The 22542-nt window shown below is 39.7% G+C and overlaps 1 protein-coding gene across 4 annotated transcripts in view; it reads right to left on the bottom strand.

Annotated features, from left to right (window-relative positions):
• Positions 1-22542, bottom strand: part of atg7 (ATG7 autophagy related 7 homolog (S. cerevisiae)) — a 66741-nt gene that overhangs the window by 17455 nt on the left and 26744 nt on the right. For 2 of the 4 annotated variants that reach the window (XM_044175308.1, XM_044175317.1), the window contains exons 17-19: positions 21113-21193; positions 14396-14518; positions 9215-14092 (exon numbers count right to left, since the gene is read on the bottom strand). In XM_044175308.1, the coding sequence (XP_044031243.1) occupies positions 14051-14092; positions 14396-14518; positions 21113-21193 (246 nt within the window). In that variant the 3' untranslated portion in view covers positions 9215-14050. Of the gene's footprint in view, positions 1-9214; positions 14093-14395; positions 14519-21112; positions 21194-22542 lie in introns of those variants that run through there. The other 2 variants (XM_044175334.1, XM_044175326.1) reach the window with 1 other exon arrangement.

The following is a 22542-nucleotide window of genomic DNA, read 5'->3' as shown; positions in this document are numbered from 1 at the left end:
CAAAACAGTTGTCTTATTTCTTTCTTTGTTGTTTTAAAAGATCTCAGTTCTCAAAGGGACTGACAACAAATAATATTCAAACTAACCAATCTTTATGGAGCAACAAGCCCTGACACACACACACACACACAGAGTTCACAGGAAAAAAGAAGGCATAGTGCCTCATAAACCACAGTCCAGGCAATCTTTTGATCTGATGCTAAGAAAACCAGAAAGTCAGTCTTTCATCACAAATACGTCTTCACTCTGAATCAATGACAACAACTTCTTCTTTATGGAAGATTTTACATTTTAACACTTTGGAGATGGTAACTGTGACAGATCATTTTGGAAAATCAGTTGATCAAACAAACCAAAACTATTTTCAACACTTGGGGAAAAACAGCATACAGCCATCAGCTTTTGGACTTCATACTGGGAACCACAAGGCTCAATAGGCTACACACAGATTTTCCTGAATAGTAGATAATACAGGTTTTGTTACATTTTCCTATGGTTTCAACAATGAGTGTCACAACACATTTACACATTCAGTATAGGATGACATGCAGGTTTCAATGTTTTAGCTCAACTGAAGTGCGTCATTAAAGTGATTTTGTTTTCACATGAAAATTAGGTCAGAGGAAATTATGCCAGTCACAGACATGTGTGTACACGAGCAAAAGTGTTAGTTAGTCAAAGAAACAAACAAGCACTTGTGCGGCATATAAACACAAATAGAAACATGCATATATATACACATACATCTTGTAAATGTATTATTTCTGTTTGTGTGTGTGTGTGTCTGTGTGGGTAATTTTCTGAACCAGAGGCTAGATGTTATCACTGTCTTCCATGTGGTGGACAGAACAGCAGCAGGGGAACAAGATAAGAACTGGTAATGTGGCCAGATGTACATTGTGTGTGTGTGCTTGTGTGTGTGTGTGTTTCTTTTGCAGGCCAGAGCTCTAGGGCAGATTACCTGTGACCAGCCATGCAGGCTAGAGTCAGGCTGTACAAGATTCAGACACGCTCATGCAGGCACTGACGTGCATGCGCACACACACAGGCACACACAGGAACAAAAACACACACACATACAGAGAAGACCGGCTCTTATCTCTGTCTTTGATGCAGCTGGAGCGTTTTTCTGTATCAAAGATTATCCAAACCAGGAACAGAGGAATAAACAGTCCTGCACTCAGATGGGATTCATGAAAATACTTCAGCTAAGTTTAAGTTTGCATGCACATACACAGTACAGTAGGTGGACATGCTCATACAAATGATAAAAGTTGTGTGTAAGCATTCACACAAACAGGAAAGCAGGACCAAATGACTGTTTTTAATATTTTAACCATTATTAACCGTAATTAAAAGGAAGGACATTTTAAGATGGTTTACTTGTGATAAATTGTCTTAGACAGGCAAAACTAGTTCAGAGTGGGATGCCATTATGTTAGTTTATATTCAGACTTGATATTTAGGCAGCTGAGTGGGATTCTGGGCCATCACTTATCACTTACATGCTCTGTGCTCAGCTGACAGTCTTAAATACATCAAGTGAATGTTAGTTTGTAGAGTGTATGAAACAATAGAACATTAACAGGACACAATGTGTGCTTCACACTTCACACATGATAACATTCACTTCCTGAGTTTTCAATGAAATTATTTATCAACTCCCCAACAGTATACAGAGGGATACAGGTGGCACACGTGACCTCTACGATAAAGTCAATAAGGTAAACATCCTTCAAATTCAGCAATGGTATCATCAAACTTCTTCAAACTATTTTGAAACTTCCTAGCAGTGGTGCAATTTATTTCCTACATTTATTTCTTAGTAAAACTCCAGACTGAAATTCCATCTGTTCATAAAATATACATTTCAATTTGTTTAAACTGAAAACCTACAAGATTAAATTCCATTCTATGTGTAATGGCAGTGCCAAATAGAAGATGTTATGCTACCTTCAAATGGGACTCATAATGTCTTACTACACCTTGGTACACAATATGCTTGGCTTTCAAGCTTTATAGCAATTTAGTCAACAGCATTGTGTGAAAAAAATGCAGCCTTATTTATTTCAATGAGGCCATTGTCAATGGGTTGCATGGCAAAAAATTTGAAACTGGCACAACTTTTGCCAGCGAACACAAACGCTGTATTTCTACCAATTTCCTGGAGATCGTTGCAATGGAGGATAAAATGATTGTCAGCATGATAACTTTCCAGAGTTGTAAAATCCCTCCTCATATTATTAACTGTTGTCCGGTGTTTTGGCATCTGATAACCCTTCAAAATCATCTATTTCTCACCTGTACCTGAAACAACATGCTCATCAACCAAGCTCTTGCACTTTTTTAACACAAGGCTGTTTTGGCAGAATACCCAGTAAGTTGTGAGAACTAGGTTGCTAGGCAATTGACTATGAAAATGGATCTCATCTTGTCCCTTTTCGAATATAGTGAATGATTTAGTTTTTTTCTGCATTTCAATGTCATGTTAAGAACAAGAAAATGGTGGACAACAAACATAATTTAAAAAAAAAATCAAAAACTAATATCCATGGGTTCTGACATTTTGTAAAACCACAATCATGTCACACTATCAGAAAAATTACTTAGAAACATCAGAGTCGTTCAAAAGAGTTCTTTTTGAAACTGGACCCTGTTTGAAGGCATCATTAAAACGAATAATAAAATAATAAATAATAATGTGTTGATAAAATGTTGATTATAAAAAAAATTGGATCATTTATTTTTTATATGAAGATGTCCATGTTAAGGAATGCTTTTTCATATTGAGCTGCATACTTTAGATGGTAAGCCTCTGTAGCAAAACGATCCCCAGGATGTGTGAGCTTTTGGAAGTGAAAGTCCATTCTAAAAGTGCAATGCTGACACAGATACAGAAATAGCTGTTAAAAGCTACCAAAGAGGACGAAGAGTAGGAGCTAAACAGGGACGACTAGACTACTACTCAGTCTGTCGCAACCCAGTCATCTGTCTGTCTTAACTGTCTATCCATGCATGGAGCCAGCTGCCAGGCCAGAAGAAGGCATCACTCTGGACTGACTGGCGCCGGGGAGGAGAGGTCATGTATAGTTTTCCCATGTAGTGAAGGAAAAGTTGGCTTTATGGGTCATATTTATGAAAATAACTCCCCTATGATTGATTATTGGTAATTCTGAATAGGCCCCTTTGGGCTCAAGATGTGAGACAGCTGTCCTGGGTGCCATGCATCCCCTTTGCCCCACCACTTATAGTCCACATCTTCACCGGCTCCAGCCCTGTGTACAAGTGTATTAATAATATACAGTCCACTAAAGTAGTATCCCTGTGAAGTTGAGTATGTGCTCGCCAAAGAGGTTCAGATCTTATCACCTGCTATTCTTCACACAACTCTCTTCATCTGTTTAATCTCTGTTATCTCCATATCATATGGAGAAGTCTAAAAAAAAATGATCTTCAATATAACAGTGCAAAACTAAAAGTAGCCTTCAGGTTGCCTAGTAAGTCACAAATCTAGGGAGAAGCAGAGTTAAAACATAGTAAGATTTTTGCTTCTTATTGTGACAAAATTAGACAAAAGAACAGGATACATCACTGATTGGATATTAGAATATTCTTTTTTTTTTTTAATATGTACTTTATGTATCCTGGGTATTTATATTTGACTGGTATTTTGCTGAAGATAGCACCCTGTAATAAGGGAAACACTGAGCGGCTATGCTAGCTCTGAGAATCATATTACCTCAGCTACAGAAAAAGAAAGGGGGGAGGGGGATTAAAATAATGATGGCATAGCTGGCCCACCTGACCTAAGTCCTGGATGAGTATCTGCCCTGACACAGACTGTGTTATTTAACAGATGTTTTTTTTCTCTCTGTTGTTCAGGAGCAATATAGACTCAGTAGGATTCTAACATGGTGAACAAATGGAGTAAAATAGGCCTATTCTGAACTTTAATTGAAAGACAGCTGGAGTTAAAATATCTAGTGTTTCTGTTTTGTGATTTCAAGATCTAGGCTAAATACATTTTTTTAACTACAATAATTGATTGATGATGTAAGTAAATAAACTTTGCCTATGTGGAATATATATATTATATACTGTAGGATAAACTAAGGGACCTTTTCAACAAGTTTTTTGTTATTTTGTCAAACTACTTTTATCTATAATGTTTTAATTTCTGTTTGTATGTGTTTGTCAGCACCCACCAGGACAGGCTTTGTGTACATGTAGTGATGAGTGTGTACTCTGGAAGGACATGACTCTGCACTCTAGAAAGTTAAAAAAGAGGGATGAAAAGATAAAGAAGACAAAGAGGAGGAATAAAAAATGATATTGTCTACTATGACCTCCATTGTGCGCATGCATGCAAACCTTTGGAGTCCCAAACTTGTCAAAGAAAATGTCTCAGTTGTCAGGTAAAGAATTATTCATAAATATAGCTACCCAGGAATCTGTACTATCAAATATACACACATCCAACAGAGAAAAATCTTCAAACACTTAGGGTTATGAAGGTTGGCAAGCGAGGTTATAAGTCAAGCCACCGACTGTGCTTCTGAATTTAGCCTGTAAAGAACTAGGGAGATTTAGACTAAATATGTACAGTGGTGTGAAAAAGTGATTTCTTATTTTTTTGCATGTTTGTCACACTTAAATGTTTCAGATCATCAAACTAATTTAAATATTAGTCAAAGATAACACAAGTAAACATAAAATGCAGTTTTTAAATGAAAGTTGTTATCATTAAGGGAATACAAAATCCAAACCTACATGGCCCTGTGTGAACAAGTGATTGCCCCACCTGTTAAAACATAACTTAACTGTGGTTTATCAGAGTTCAATTTCTCTAGCCACACGCAGGCCTGATTACTGCCACACCTGTTCTCAATCAAGAAATCACTTAAATAGGACCTGCCTGACAAAGTGAAGTAGACCAAAAGATCTTCAAAAGCTAGACATCATGCCGAGATCCAAAGAAATTCAGGAACAAATGAGAAAGAAAGTAATTGAGATCTATCAGTCTGGAAAAGGTTATAAAGCCATTTCTAAAGCTTTGGGACTCCAGCGAACCACAGTGAGAGCCATTATCCACAAATGGCGAAAACATGGAACAGTGGTGAACCTTCCCAGGAGTGGCCGACCGACCAAAATTACCCCAAGAGCGCAGCAACGACTCATCCAAGAGGTCACAAAAGACCCCACAACAACATCCAAAGAACTGCAGGCCTCACTTGCCTCAGTTAAGGTCAGTGTTCATGACTCCACCATAAGAATGACACTGGGAAAAAATGGCCTGCATGGCAGAGTTCCAAGACAAAAACCAATGCTGAGCAAAAAGAACATTAAGGCTCATTTTTGCCAGAAAACATCTTGATGCTCCCCAAGACTTGTTCATCTCAATAGGGATGCTGTGCCATGACCTTAAAAAGGCAGTTCATGCTCGAAAACCCTTCAATGCGGCTGAATTACAACAATTCTGTAATGATGAGTGGGCCAAAATTCCTCCACAGCACTGTAAAAGATTAATTACAAGTTATCGCAAATGCTTGATTGCAGTTGTTGCTGCTAAGGGTGGCCCAACCAGTTATTAGGTTTAGGGGGCAATCACTTTTTCACACAGGGCCATGTAGGTTTGGATTTTGTTTTCCCTTAATAATAACAACCTTCATTTAAAAACTGCATTTTGTGTTTACTTGTGTTATATTATAATAATAATATTTATATTTAATATATATTTAAATTTGTTTGATGATCTGAAACATTTAAGTGTGACAAACATGCAAAAAAAAAAAATCAGGAAGGGGGCAAACACTTTTTCACACCACTGTACATATTTAGTTTAGTCTAGTCTTTAGAGATAGGACGTGTGATGTGTCTGTACATAGCTGACATGCATCCCTGCAAGTAGAGCACACATTTATAATTAGCATGCATTAGATGTCAAGCAGGCATAGCTAGCATACATACGGGACATAAATACATATGTGCTTAGTACCAGTGATACATGATGACACTGGCATACGTGTTTGTATGTGTACTTTACTTTGTCATTAATATATATAAATAAAAACACATGCAAGAAAAAGGTATTTCATCAAAGTTCATCAAAATAAATTCCGAAAAATGTCCTTGTAGGTTTCCTGGAAAGGATTTGGTACTAATTTTGAAAACTGAGAGACTGTTCAAATGCAAATAATGCATTCCAATTAACTGCTAGCTTAACTTAAAGTCTTTCAGTCAGCAGGTCAGCTGAACTCACAAAAATGTGAAATATGTCTACAGATAAGCTTACAATTCAACATATATGAACTGAACTGTTGCTGAAATGGAAATCAACAACTGCTTACAAACTCAAGAACTAACTACACTAACTAAAATAACTTTCTTAGAATGTTTTCTCTTTCACCTATAATTAGTACAAAATTACATAGTTCTTTCCAGGAAACGGACACATGAAAACTGCCAGTTAAAGTGAGCTAAACCGAATATAAAACTCTTCTCTATGTCTTACTCTTACACGCAAATAAATCAATTAAAAGGTCCCAAGAAATTGTAACACCTTCTGTGGTTTGACATCTTTCTGCTTGAAACAAGACGTCAGGTCAGGACATCAGTACTCAGAGGGACAAAGACTTCAGAGTGACATTAGCCTCCACTCTGTCATTGAAGATAGCTCGTCTTTGACATCAACCCCATTTACAGAGCAAGGCAGGAAGACGCAAAAGAGGTATGTTTACATCTCATGCATGTGTAATGCAACATACAGTACTGTTTATTCGACACTGTCGCAGATGGAGAAAACTGCTCATGATGGTGGCAATGTTGCAAAATGATACTTCTGATTTGGGCTGCAGCTAGCAATGATTTTCATTATGGATCCCTTGTTTAATCGTTTATAAAGTCCATCACATCACAATTTACTGGAGCCCACGGTGACATCTTCATATTCCTTGTTTAATCCAAGCAATAATTGATATTTATATTACAATGATATAATGCAGAGAAAAGCATGAAATCCTAATATTTGTAAGGCTGTAACCAGTGAACATAATAAATGTTTCCAAATCCATGTGACTGCTAGTTGTAGTAACAAAGTTAAAGTTGTAGGTTTTGAAGGTTGGATCACATTCTGTAATCACATTTCATTGAATAGAATTTCTTTATACTCCCTCGAGTGTAAGATTGAAAAAAGGAAAAGGGTGGGACTTTGATACAAACACATAAAACTGGATGTTTTGAAAACATAGCAACACAAAAAAATCATTTTTGATTTCATGGGACCTTGAGCTAAATGGAAGAAAATGGAAATGGAAATATACAACCATTCAGGGACAGTGGCCGACAAGGGTCAATTGTGCTCGATTTAAAATTAATTACACTTTTTGAAATGTCTCTTTCACTCTCCTTCCCCATCTCTCTCTCTCTCTCTCTCTCTCTCCATCTTCGTCTCACAGGAGGGTGCGCAGTGTGCTAATGAAAAAGCAGACTTAATATGTTTTCCCCAAGTCCATCTGGTAATAATTGTAGCATGTAGCAACTGTAGCTGTGTTTGGATAAATCTCTGACATACATGGGGCCCTCTGACGCTCAACTGTGTGTGTGTGTGTGTGTTTATGTGGGGGTGAGAGAGAGAGAGAGAGAGAGAGAGAGAGAGAGAGAGAGAGAGAGAGAGATGAGGAAAAGAGCATGTGACTGGTGAGAGGAGAGAGTGTGTTACTGTGTGCTGCTCTGTGTGTGTGTGTGTGTGCATACATGCTCGCGCTTGTGTGTTTTCCAAGCTGCTAGGTGATGAGCCAACATAACTAAATCAACTTTATCGTCAGCACACTGTTTTACGTAGAGAACCACAGACCAGAGCAGGGCCGAGCGTGGGTGGTTGGTAGCCTCTGCTCCTTCGGGGCATTAGTATAACTCAAGGTGATGATTTGTGGCATCTGATGGCACACAGACTGTCATCAAACAGACAAACGCACACATCTGGGGCAACACAGGTAGAGGGACTCCGTCAAGACCATAAACTATGTATAAAGATGGAAGGACGCGTCTCCACTTCCTCCCACTGTACAAAAATGAAGGCAAAATATCCCGGATACGGGAGCTGCCATCTTGCGCTGGTGCAGTCATTTGGAGCCAGAGTCTGCGCAGTAGTGATCGGTGTTGGAGCCGCGGTAGCGAGGTCCCGCCCATACACCAGTCCGACTCAATCGCGAGCCGGGCTCAGCTATCAATTACGATTTTATAGCATCAAATAATGAATTAAAACCAAACTTATCAGAAAAAATAACACTTGAACATACATCAGCGTGATTACAACTACCTAAAATGACAGAAACCATCTTTGGGAAAAATGTATTTGACATGCACTTTGAGTTTTTAGTTTGGCTCATGTCCCATCCGCTAACATGGAGTGGAAGGGGTTTATGACCTACACTGCAGCCAGCCACCAAGGGGCGATCAAGATGTTTTGGCTTCACTTTTGGTCAAGACCTAGGATTTTTATCTGCACACAGGTTATCTTAAAAATGTTACTTGGAAGTCAAGCGTGGTTCAAACTTAGGGCATCTTGTAAAACCACAAAATTTAACTAGCAACTGGCAGAGAGATTGCCCTAAACTTAATTATCATGTGTTCGATACTCCCAACTGTAAATGTGTCTTGTTGAGCTGTTCTTGAGCAAGATACTGAACTCATGATAAGTTGCCCTGGATATCTGTAGTATCAGCTAATAAACAAATCCCAAATTAGGGGCCTCAGACCCCAAGGAGTTTTGGACGTGGAAACTTCCAGGAAGGTTGCATATTATTAAGTAGGGATTGAGGTAATTTTACAATGATTTCATTTCAAAATATGAGAGTGCGAGGATGATGTACAAAGACAGGTTACACCCTCAAGAGTGTTATTGCATGACTAAAGCCACAATATAAACCCTCTCTGTGTTACCCAGTTCTGTACTAAATCCTATGGAACAAAATCATACCAAGTGCAGATCCGTTGCTCCATATGTGTCTACTGTAACACTGTACTGTGTACTGTACATAAAATTGTTTGGAAAACCCTATACTAAATAAAATGTTAGAGTTTGACACCCATTTTACAATTTTGTGTTAATCACTTTGTAGGAGTAGCAGTCACTTTATTCAATTGAGACGAATAAAAAAAAATCATGTCACAAGATCAAACCAAAAAAGGAATAAAGTGTGACAAGTGACACAAGTTCAATGCAAACGTCTTTATCTTGTGACTTACTGGCAGTGCTGGCTGGAGTAGGTGGAGGGGAGTGGAACATGAACTCTGCAGAAAGACCCTTTGTACTGAGAGGGTCACACATCCTCTGTATGGTGCATTCACATTTGGACAGATTCATGTGTGCGGGAACACATACACACACACACACATACGCAAGCAAGCAAATGGCATCGCTTACTGAAAATGACAATAGGAATATTTTTTATGAAGAATGAGCAATGGTCATGGGCTTCCTTTGATATCACATGTAAAAGCAAGTATGGTGGCACTGGGAAAATACAGTTATGACACATAATTTTTCCATTTCACTTATCTGATGTATTAAATTGTTTAATCCAAGTTACTTAATAGCGTGGCATGGGTGGCCATGTTTTTCCTAAACAACAGTGGTAGGGGATTTTCTGAAAGCTGAAATCTCGTTGTCCTCTGTCCTCTTACATAATAAGGATTAGCCTGACCCCTGTATGTGCCTGTATGGCTGAATATATACATTTACATTACATATATATTTTATATAACAATCTGCCAAGCCAAAGACAGTGGGTGGGCGTCAGAGGAGAGGTGCAGCATCCTGTACAGACACTAATTTCCTTTCAGGCTCTTTGAGTTTTTGGGTGTGTTGATTTGTCTGACCCAGCCCTCTACACTGAGGTTACACTCAGGAAAGCTAATTAGCTAACGACAAGGGTTGAACATGCGTTGGGGGTCGATCTCAATGGGCTAATCTAACCTGGTTCTAACCTACTCCAAAACTGAGTTAGCTGAGCGCAGATCAGACACTACTTAGATTTGGTGATCAGGCATTTCTATTATGGAGGGTAAATTTGTTAAATGTTAATTATGTTGAACTACATTTAACCAACCACATGACTTGTCAAAACTGAAGTGAAGAAAAAACATGGCTGGAGAAACCGGTTATCAGCCGAGACATGTGGCAGTCTAAAGGCCACAGTATACTTCAAACAAACTAGGTTGTACAACGTGCTTATACGTACAAAAGTGTTTATATCTTTTCCAAATGGACACACTTGGAGCCTGCCATCATAGCTTCCTCCTGGCTGCGTCACACTGCCTCCCCAATCTCAACAATTGCGTGTCTTTGGAGTCTCAACACGATTAATTGTACACTTTCGAGCTCTACTCAAAGGCAGTTCAAACCCTGACTACTTTCACACAGTTGCTCACCAGCCAATTGCTAAGTGAAGAGGGCATGATTGTCAGATTGTCCAACAAGTCCTCCAAATCAAACAACAAAACATGTTGTTTGTAAATGCCCTTTAGAATGACTCATACAGCGTTTTTCTGATCTGATGCCCCTATCAGCAGAACAACATCATTTATCTGTACCTTCCAAAATCGTTACAAATCACAGAAGAGTCATAATTACTACAGCCGTTAGAGGTCCTTGTCACTTGAACGTAAACATGTGTTGTTTTGGGGAATTTGTTGAAATGAGTCTACTTTTCTTATAAGGTTTCAGATTGTCTGTTTTTGGAAAGTGACAAAACCTTTTGCCGCCGGTAAGGAGGCTTCACACTGTTAGATGATCTGACAAGCACTTTGTTTGAAGTATACTGAGGCCTTACATTTTGGGTAGTGACAGTGGAAGTAACAGTTAGAAGGACTGCAGTATACAAGGGAAACTGGCCATACCAAATTGTAGAGTAAAAGGGGGAAAAAATCCAGTACAAGTACAGATCATGTCATAAATATTTAAAAATGGTTTGTCATGTTTGATTTTCCTTGCCACAAACACGAATGGTCTCACGAGGCTAAAGATACAGCATGTTGCATACTAAAACAAATGTTCAACAAACTTTCAAATACATGTAACTAATTTGCCAGACGCCAGATTTATAGTACATTTTCCACTCTGCCTTGCTCCTACCAGAGTATGAAATCTCAATAAGGCTGATCTCACAAAGAAGCCATTCACACTGATTTGTGCACACTTGCACGCACACGCCCCCCCCACACACACACACACACAAATACTGCTTTCAGTCAGTCTAAACTTTTACCGAACTTGAACTCCCCCAAAACCCTGTGGTGACCGCGTAAAAAGTAGTTCTCAGGTTACAAACTCGCCCAAAATAGGCCATAAGTACATAGTACTGCTATCTGGTGACGTAGATTATAGTTTAGAATGGTTACATACACTTGAATGCACAAAAACACACACAGATACACACGGTCTGTAATGAATTCAGTACCATGCTTTAGGGAAAGAAGAGAACATTGTAAAAATAACAACTTATACAAATAAAATCACCTACGTATGACTTCTAAACAAAGGATACAGGAAAAAGGCAAATATTGTAAGTGACAATGAAGGGCTCTCTTTACACAATTTAGGTAAAATCAATCCTTCTGAAAGCAAAGAGTCAAATATCATTAAATAAGACACGGGAAGTGATAATCATCATCTAGTGATGACTCATAGCTGTATACAACTGCTATATGTACACATAAAAAGGTAACCCATAAGGACCCTTATAACCTCTAATTTTTACATTGAGAATTATCATTATTTTGGGCCAGTACTTCTTAAAATATGGGTCAAGACCCAAAATGAGCCATAGGCCTGTTTCTAGTGGGTTCCCGCATGAAATAAGTAATAATATGCTTTCACGAGCGGGAGAGGAACTTCTGTCCCTTCCTGGAATTGGGAAAAAAACTTGAAGGGACGTCCTCCAAGTGCAGTAGTTTTCAGAATAGCTAATCTGTGTACAGGAAACAGGCGCTAAGACTTCTGGCGCTAGTGGGCTGAGCAATCAAAACAATCTCTCCATCTTCTGATTGAGGAGAAAGGGACCTACGCCAGAGTCTTCAACACACTTCATCAGGGAGAGGGGGGTGAATACAGAGGGAAGGAACAATCGCAAGAGATAGAGAGAATGATAGGCAATGAGGTTAAGATGGATAGCAGGAGAGGAAAGGAGGGATAGAGAGATAGTAAGCGTGAGAGAAAAGGAAGGAGGCTCAAGAGAGGGAGATAGAGAGTAGGAGAGAAGATGGGGAAAGATAGAAAAAGCTGAAATTATTTTCTTCCTCACTAGCTTCTGCTTTCCTTCCCTTTTACAACTTTCTTTCTCTTTCATCTCCTATCCTGTTTAGCTTTCCATTCTTTCTTCTCCTTGTCTTCCTCTGCTGTTTCTCTTATCTGCACTCCTTTTTTCCTCCTTTCCCTCCTTTTCTCCTCCCCTCCTCCATCTGGGTGTTATGAGTAGGAGTTGGGGAGAAAGTACGTGGGATTTTCCCACAGCTCGACAGGACCAGACCCAACCCCACACCCACTCATTTTCTGTCTCTCCCTCCACTCCCTCTGTCTCATGTCAGAGGGGAGTCTTGAGGAAAACCACCCATATTCCACCACCAAGTATTCTGGATGTTTGTTGGAACTTTATGCCGCTCGTTGTTCCACAGACATCAACTGTGTACTGCTATGGCAACAGAATAATTAAAAGAAGGTTACAGGACAAAAATATATCTGCCTTTTAAACAGTGTAGTCCCTATCTGCTATTAAACATTTAATTTGAGAAATCCTACTAATTAAATTCTTACAAAAGGCCTTGGTTTCCAGAAGAGGACATAGCTGTTTTGAAACTTTATTAAGAATTTTGTCTGGATTTCCCAGGGTCATAAAACTTACTCAGCTCTTGAGGGACCATGGTAAGCTCTATCTAGCCATGAATGTTCTGCCCCTTATTCAGGTCCAGGTCATAGATCCAGCAGGCTAAGCAAGAATGCCCAGAAGTCCCTCTCCCTAGCCATGATGTCTGACTTCTCCTGAGGCATTCCCAGGCAGTGGAATATCAAATTCCTCTAACGTACTCTGGGATCATAATTAGATGCCTGAGCAACCTCACTAGGTTCCTTTCAATGTGAAGGAGCAGTGATTCTAAGCTCCTTCTGGATGTGTGAGCTCTTCACTCTGTTCCTAAGTGCTTGACTACTATCCTGAGGTGATAAACATACTGTAAGCACTGACTGAACTGACAGGTAAATCGAAAGCTTCACATTCAGGCTCAGCTCCCTCTTCACAACAAATGTCTACACAAAAAGGCAGTTTATTATTTTGGCCGGTAAAAAATATGCTTGGCCGGTGGGTTTTTTCTTCTTACATGTCCTTTGGCCAGTGAACTAAAAAGTTAATGCCCACAGAACACCATCATAAGCTTTCCACAACACATATACATGTAGACTGGAGTGAAGAGCTGGTCTTATGTTGAATCTGAGGTTCCACAATCAGCCGCAACCTAATTTCCAATGTAAAGATTTTCCAGCAAGGCACTGCCAACAACCCATAATATTCAACAATATCCAGAGCCTGCTCCTGGCGCCTTGCCTCTGAAGGGCTTTTTATGTTCATTAGTGACCTTTATTAGTGAAGGGTTCCCCCGAGTCCTCTGTCTCCTTCAAAAAGTGCATGTCAGTCAGGTTTAGAAGTTGCTCAAAGTGTTCCTACTACCACCAAAGTATCTCAGATTGTCTGACAGTTAAGATCAGCTTCTTTGAGTGATTCTGCATGGCCTCCCCAAACTCAACCCCTGAGATTTTGCTTCTGAAAGCACAAAACTGGAGTCCTTCAGGCCTCCCGATATCGGTCTGCTGATTCAAGAGAACAAACCAAACTCAAATGCCTGCTTCTTTAGCTTGACGGCCTCCTTCACTACTGGTGTCCACCAGCAGGTCCTTGGTTTGCTGTTATGGCTGACAACCTTCTGTCCGCCCAATCTGCAACGCACCAGATCCCTTCTCCTGAGTTTGCAGGTGGTAGGCACACCCAGCGGGGGCCCCGTATCACTTATCACCCGGTGTCTGCGAGCTCCCCCCAAGGACTGGCTGCAAGGAGGGGGCCTATTACAGACAAGGTTGCTCTTTTCCCAAAACACCAAACAACTGACCATCAAATACTGTATATAAAGTTGCAAGATAGATACACATGAATATGATTTTCTCTTGTAAAACTGGGTTGAGAGAAAAATCAAACGCATACTCTAACACTCACAAATACACAGTGTATTGCATGCATTGAGCCTGACATTGTGTTTTATTCATGTACATGTTGACACCGTGGCCTGTCTCTTTTAGTGCAGCAGGTTTGGTGTGTGTGTCTGTACCTGTTTGTGCAGGTGTGTGATTTACCTCTGCAGCCTGTGTCTCCTGGTGCAACAGTGTCAGCCCTGTCAGGTCTTCCAGGAATGAGTGGGAAGAATTAAAAACCTTGGATAGAAAGTTGAAGCCTTCCCTCTCATAGTGGTCCAGGACCTGAACAAAAAAAAACAACAAAAAACAATTCCAGGTGATTTAACAGGACATATAATGTCTATTGCTAGGGTAACAATACATCTATTCTGACTGAAACATTTACACTACAGGCAATTATATGACCACAATATGATACTCATTATGCACCTTGGACCAATGTTTTACAGAGTAATTGAATTTGAATTGTCAAAAAGAGGGAAAATCTAAATGCCCCTCTTCACCTTATATTGCACTTTCAAGTAAAATATTACATCTGGTCTAAGACATTTATAAAAGTGTTTTTTCTTCACCACACATTACATTCTTGGTGAAAGTCCTTTTTGAATCTGACGTGTACACTTGGAATGGAGGGCTGAATCATACTAATGCATCATGACTTGAGAAGAGGTGTCCAATTAAATCAAAAAACATTATGAGATGGCAAAGGGCAACCTTCTCTCAAAAGTGGATAATAATAATCTTTTAATGGTATAAAATAAAAATGCACCCTTGTTGCTCTGCTCCACAGACACAACTTGTCTACCACAACTCAGCACCTCTGCAATCACAGTGAAATGTTTACCTTGATCTCCTACCAGTACTGACTTCAAATACCCACACCTTCTATTCAAAACACACACACACACACCACACAGATCCTCTGCCCTCTTGACTACCTTCCTAGGCTTGGCCAAGCCTTTCATGGACGCCCACAGACCCTCCTCTGCAGGTGTAGGGTTACCTCTACCTCAGACATCAACACACTGTGTGAATCAATGCCTGTGCATGCGAGTGTGTGTGTGTGTGTGCGTTTGCAGACTGACCTGGCGTCTAGTCTTGGAGCCAGACACACCGCACACAATACACATTGACGTGTTCCTTGTTTATCTTTTAAACCTCTCTTTTCTTTCCTTCCTTCTCTTTTATTTCTTTGATTCTCCACTTCCATCTATGGGATCTGTTACATGAAACGCCAACGGCCAAAACCCACTTTGTTGAAATATAGCTGCTCATGACACAGATAGCAATGTGATAACTGTGATGATCGTGTGATAACATTAATAAAGCAATACACACAGACACACAGTTACACACACAAAACACACTTACATCATTCACTTATGTCCATATCAATAGTAAACATACAAGACCATGACCAATGACTTCTACAATATCCAGTCCTATGGCACAGTTTTAGTTTTGAAAGTTTCAGATTGTAAAAAATAAGCTATAAGAAAAATTTAAATGTTAGCCAATTCAAATCAGATGGGGTTGTGAATTATGACCAAAAAGTTACATCAAATGCTGTATGTATTTAGAGACATTGTATGATGGCACTCGATACTGTTGGTACAGTTAATTCATTTTTTTAAATGTAATCTTTATTTAATTAGACAGTCTCATTGAGATTAAGATCTATTTTCCAAGAGACCTGAGAATAAAAAAAACATTCACACGAACACAATCAGCAAACAGAAACAACCCAACTACACAATAAACAAGGAATTAGTAAAAATAGTTACAAGAATCATAGAAAACATCAGATAATAAAGCTTTAAAATCTCCAAGGGGAATGTAAAACTCTAGTTTGGGGGCAGTTTGCAGTTCATTCCATTTAACAGGGGCATAGTACCTGAAACCAGTTCTGCCAACATTAGTGCGTACATGAGGGATATTTAAGGTTAGGTAGTTACTGGATGGTGTACTTTAGTTACTAGATTTAAATGAGAGAAGAGATGTGAGGTAGTTTGGAAGCTTCAACAGATGAGCTTTATAGATGAATAACATGAGACAGCTATTTCTTCTTGACTATAAGGAAGTCCATCCAACCGTGTGATACAGAGAACAATGATGAGTACAAAATTTGTCATTTGTGATAAAGCGTAAAGCAGTGTGATACACAGGATTTAACACAGGATTTAAGTTTAAGTGCTTTAAGTGTTGATGGAGCAGCATGACAATACAGAACATCTTCATAGTCAAGGACAGACATGAAGGTTGACTGCACAATAGTTTTCTGGTTGAAAGAAGACAGACATCCTTTAATTCTATACAAGAAACCTAGTTTGATTTTTAATTTTTCAGTCAAGTCTGCTGTCAAGCCAAATTCTTAAGTATTTGTAGAACTTAGCAAGAGTAATATGGGTGCCATTTAAAGTTTTAATGGCAGGATAATTAGAGTCACTGGTGGAGAATACCATGAACTTGGTCTTTTCTGCATTTCAAACTAGTCTGTGATTAAGGAGTAATAATTGGAAAGCATCAAAGGCAGACTAAAGACGAGTCAGGGCCTGGGCTGGGGCTTGGGGCATATAAAATTGTATCATCAGCAAAAAATAGATGTTGAAGTATTGATTAGGAAGAATTATGTTATTTATGTATAAAGTAAACAGCAATGGACCAAGGATAGAACCTTGTGGCAACCCATTTCTGATGGTAAGATAGCTTGAATGAGTACCATCAGCAACAACAGTCTGAGTTTTCTCTGTAAGGTAAAAGTGGAACCAATTAAGCGTGACTTCATCTAGACTTCCTATAGACTGAAGTTTGTGGAGTAGGATTTTATGATCGACTGTATCAAATGCTTTTGAAAGGTCAATGCAGAGGGCAGCACAAAATTGTTTTTTATCCAGGGAGGAGACAATGTTATCAATGACTGAAACTGCAGCTGTTATTGTGCTGAGACCCCAGCAAAAACCAGACTGCTGTGGCTGATGCAAGTTGTAAACTGATTTTTAGGATTTTTTTTTTAAATACTGCTTGATAAAGAACAGAAATAATTTGTAGAACAATTTTCTTAAGAGGGTAAGAAAACTTTAAAGCGGAGTGAAGCATCTAATATCTGACCAATTCAAACAGCACTGTGACAGTTGTGTCACTGTACCAAAAGCATTGTGGGAAATATGTAATAAAAACAAGAACTTATGCAGACACACAGAACAGAGGAGCCTTGAAACTTTTAGATTTTGCAGTGTTTATCAAGCGCTGATGGGTTTCAGTAGTAATTGCATGCTGTTGATGGATAGCACCAATTAAGACAAGCTACAAACAGAGTCATCAACATCTGGATTAGATTAAATGGTGTGCTACACATGTATACACACATATGGGATATACAAACGTACATGTCCTAAAGCTCCCTTCCTCATGCAGCCACTTAAATCTCTACCCTCTAGCTTCATTTGACAGTGGTGATGTCTTCTTTTTTAAGTTGTTTGTGGATCCATACTGTGGATCCTCATCCATGCTTGCGTGTGTGTATGTGTGTCACATCCTCAAACATATCAAACATACATTGGGTGGTCCTGGTGGCTCAGAGAGGCTTTAACTTAAGTTGAAAACATAAAGAACATAGTTGACTGTTTTTCAAAGTATATATAGTAGATGCTTTGAAAAACAGTCCCATAGGATTATACTATATTCTGTATTTATCAATTGTTAAGGAACCAAGATCATCTCGTTACTGTCTGAGCAGTAATAGAAGTAGTATTATTGGTAGTAGCATTAGTAATAATGTAAGGGAATATTTCAGAATGCAACACTGGTGAATGTTTTTCTGACTGAGGCACAGACATCCTCTGGATGTCGTCAATGGCTGGAAGTGGAGTCCCTGTAATGCTCTCTGGATTTCTATTTCTAGGTTCTCCAAAATATGGGTCCCCAGGACCAGGACCAGCCATCCCGTTAGTGTGGATAGGGTCATGTGTGCCTCCTCTCTCCTTCCTGAAGTCCCCGATGAGCTCCTTTGTCTTGGAGGTGTTAAGGAGCAAGTTATTGTCTGAGCACCATGTGGCCAGGTGCTGGACCTCCTCCCTGTAGGTTGTCTCATTGTTGTTGCTGATGAGACCAATCACCGTAGTATCATCTGCAAACTTGATGATGGCATTAGATCCATGCACAGGCCATCAGTTGAGTGTGAAGAGGGAGTAGAAGAAGGGTTCTCAGCACACAGCCCTGTGGTACGCCAGTGTTGAGTATGATGGTGGTGGAGCAGTTGTGGCCTGACCTAACAAGCTAAGGTCTGTTTGTCAGGTCCATAATCCAATTGCAAATGGAGGTGTTAATGCCCAGGTTTCCAAGTTTGGTGATTAACTTGGAAGGGATGACAGTGTTGAATGCAGAGCTGAAGTCAACAAACAGCATTTCTGCATAAGTGTTCTTATTGTCAAAGTGTGTGAGTACAGAGTGGAGTGCCATGGAGACTTCATCCTCTGTGTTCCTATTGCTGCGGTAGGCAAACTGGTATGGGTCCAGTGTTGATGGGAGGAAGTCCTTTAGGTGTGCTAGGACTAGGCACTCAAACAATGGGTGTGATGCGCAATGCTTAGAGGCTCTTGGTTTAAACAGTTCCTGGTAACTCAGAGACTTTAATTTCCCCTGTTAACATGTATGGTCAAGCGACAAACTCCATACTGACTCATTAAGTAACCACTCAGGCCTTATGGTATTTCGGAGAATCTGCTCACTTCACAGGAAGCAAAGCTCATAAAGTACCCGTAGCTGGAGCTCTGTGGTTGCTGTACAACACATACGTGTCTACAGTTCACGTAAAAATGGCACATAGAAAATAAAATATTAAGAGTTATTTATTCATATGATATTTGCAGAAATTGCACCTTGTGTGAAAATAATTGCAGGTATAAATGTGAAGAGCATCATGGGTTACTACTAAAGTTGTCCTTAGGCAATCAGGTTTTAATCTTTACAATCTGTGACATGAGGATGATTTAAGTATAAAACAGCTCCAGTTACCAAAGGTTCAGAAGGAAGGAATACGTTTATAGAGAAGTTAGTTAGTGACCAGTTCAGTGTTTTTTCAAGACTTAGCACTACAAATGTAAAAAATGTTTTTGCTATTAATAGTTGTAGCATATTTAGTAGTGTTAGTACAAGTAGTTGTAGTAAGAGGTGTCTGGCACGGTTTAAGACAAAGCCACGTCAGCTGTGATTTACTCTCTGGCGTGTAGTTTTATTGGCTTGTAGCCCCAGAAAGAGTTAGGAAACACTCACACACACACACACACACACACACAGACAGACAGACAGACAGACAGACAGACACACACACACACACACAGAGTGAAAAGCCCCAACTCTACAGGAACTGCTCCAGCCCAGACAGGGGATGAATTGTTTTGTTTCCATAGTGACCTGGCAGCACACAGCTGACTGCAGCAGGAATACAGACAGACAGACAGACAGACAGACATATTCTCTCTCTCTCTCTCTCTCTCTCTCTCTCTCTCTCTCTCTCTCTCTCTCTCTCTCTCTCTCTCTCTCTCTCTCTCTCTCTCTCTCATTACAGTTAATGGACTGATGGATGGACAGAGGGACACACAAAGGGAGGAGAAATACGGGGGAGTGAGAACAGGAAGGGAGAGAAGGTAAGACAGAGGAGAAGAAAAGTGAAATAGGAGTAGGCTGGTAGAAAAGAAAAAGAGTGAAAGGCAGATAAGCAAATGCAAAACACAGAGGGAAAATGTGTGTGGGTGGGATTAGCAGAATCAAAACATATTCACCAATTTCACTACACAACCTTTATCCCTGCCTCAGCAAAGGATCGTCTTTCCTACCTCATGTTGTTCATTGTTCCTGACTACACAGGCTTTACCCAATCCCTATCAAACCTTATGAACCCTCCTTGCAGACCGAATAATCTCATCAGTCACACGGGAAGAAACATGACACCCTAAAATGGGGGTGGAACTTCATACTTTTTTCTTTTTTTTTTTTTCAGATGCAGCATAGCTGGATAAAACTTTTACTTTTAGAGTACAAGCTAGCCATCTCCCTCCCCCCTCTGCCTCTTGCTTTCTCCCTCTGTGTCTCTCTCGCTCTGTCTTCACATGAAAGTGATAGATCTGGGGCTTTATGGCCTCTTTATAGACACAAAGAAGGCATTGAGATCAGGGGAGAAAGAGAGAGTGAACCAGCCTTCCACTCATCACAACACCCTTTCTTCATCCCTGCACCTTTTCTCCTTTATTTTACTTTCTCCCTCTCTAAGTTGTGCCCCTGGTCTTACACTAATGTAACCAATCACATCGCTGGACGCTGCTAACCACAGGACCACCTCGGGCAATGATTGGCCAGTTGGCTCATGGACCAATGACAACATAGTAAAAAGACATGAAGGCAATTTCTCCGACCCCACTTGGCTGATTTGGGATATGTGGACCCTTCAACAACCCATCTTTACATGCGCATGCACGCACACACACTGCAGTGGTGGGAGGTAATTCCACTCATATGACAGTCACTGACATCAATGAGCAACTGCTGCCTGATTGTTACCATATGGTTTTACCAGCTTGTGTGTGTGTGTGTGTGTGTGTGTGTGTCTTCAGTATTCCTCAAGGAGCAACATTTCAACACAGCTCCTCTAACTTAACAGTGTAGAAATGGTAGAGATGGGAATCCCCCTCTTTCTGCTAAGGCTGCAATTTCTGTTTCAAAACAATGTTGTTACATAGTAACAGGATCTAATCTGATAAGTAAATCAGAACCTGCTTATCTGCATCTATGTATCAAATTTACTGTCAAAACACTGTCTTTTTAGTGAACTGGATTTGAAAACATAATTTGAAATATTCAGTTACAGCATGTGCTACTTACAATGGGTGAGCAGGCAGTGCATTTGTCAAAGGCCAGGCTGGCAGGCAGGACATTGTCGAACCTCGAAAGAAAGCCTCGGATCTGTGGAGAAATCAACACGTCAAAAACTGACATGAAACACAGCAGCACACAAAAGGGGCACACTCCTTTCAAAACCACATTCATATCATTTATTTAACAATGCACATTTAAATTATGTAAACAAAACAAAAGGTCTCTAACCATAAAGAAACACACATTGATGGAAAGACAACTCAGGAGAGAAATAAGCAGTATATGAGTTTATTGAATATTAAACAAGTGCCGTTTGCACAGAAAGTATTCAATTTATGAGAAGATTGATACCTTTATTCCTTGTAAGCAAAAGTAAATGTGACAGTAGTAAAGATTAAATCTGGGGCTTGAAAATTTGGAAGCAGTTTGACTTTTCGGTTTTCTACATTTTAAAATCATGCTGAGAGCGCACTCTGGTGCCAGAGAGAGTACAGCCTTTTTCAGTGAAACATTTTCAGCACATCTCTCATTTCTGAAAGCCTCTCCTCCTATTTATGGCTACAGTAATTATGGCTAATTACCTTGATTACTGTCTAAAGAGCCCCCTCCACACACACACGCGTACAGGCACACACACCAACAACTCTTTAGTGACACATGTTGAAACGCCATTCATCACCAATATATTCCTTTCATCGCTTCCCTCCTCCTCTCTGAGACCCACATCCTCCTGTTTTTTAATAAAAGCCTATCCCATTATGTTTTCTGGTGACGCATGTAGACCAAAGCATGAAATGACTTCCTCACTATAATTATCTGGTGGTGAAAATGACAAATATATTGAACATTTGTGACCAATTACTGCGTAATGCACAGCCAGTGAACAGGAGTGGAAATTAAAAGCTTTCAGTTCTTGGCTGGGATATTTGGTTGCATACTCCATGACATCTTCATGCACCCCTATTTGAATGACTCTTCATGGGGCCAAATTTGCACTAGTCCAGGCTGTGTGGTAACCTAAGGCTAGCGAGTTAAGATGATAAGACTGATAATCAAGTATAATGTGATATAGTGCTTCATCTTGCAAAACATTTTAATTTAATCCAACTGCACAACAGACTTAGTAAATGGTGTATTCAAGGACATACAAAGAGAGGAATAAAAAGGGATGGAGGGATTGGAAGATTAACTGCAGTTAATCTTATATAACAGATACAACATGAATGTGAGAAAAAAAATGACAGAGCAAACATGTCCAGTGGATGAATTAATAAATGAAGAGGTGAGTGGATGAGTGAGTCAGTCCAATGGGTGAGCGTGGGCAAGTGAGATGGACTTTAACAGACTAGTAGCTCTGCATAAAAATGCACAGCCTTTATAGAGAGCATATATTGAGTAAAGAAGAGAAAAGAAGAAGAAACAGAAATTATATAAGA

Source organism: Siniperca chuatsi, linkage group LG2 (genome assembly GCF_020085105.1).
Source record: "Siniperca chuatsi isolate FFG_IHB_CAS linkage group LG2, ASM2008510v1, whole genome shotgun sequence".
Lineage (NCBI taxonomy): Eukaryota > Metazoa > Chordata > Actinopteri > Centrarchiformes > Sinipercidae > Siniperca > Siniperca chuatsi.
The sequence above is the reverse complement of the archived record's forward strand: the minus strand, read 5'-3'. Positions and strand labels throughout refer to the sequence as shown.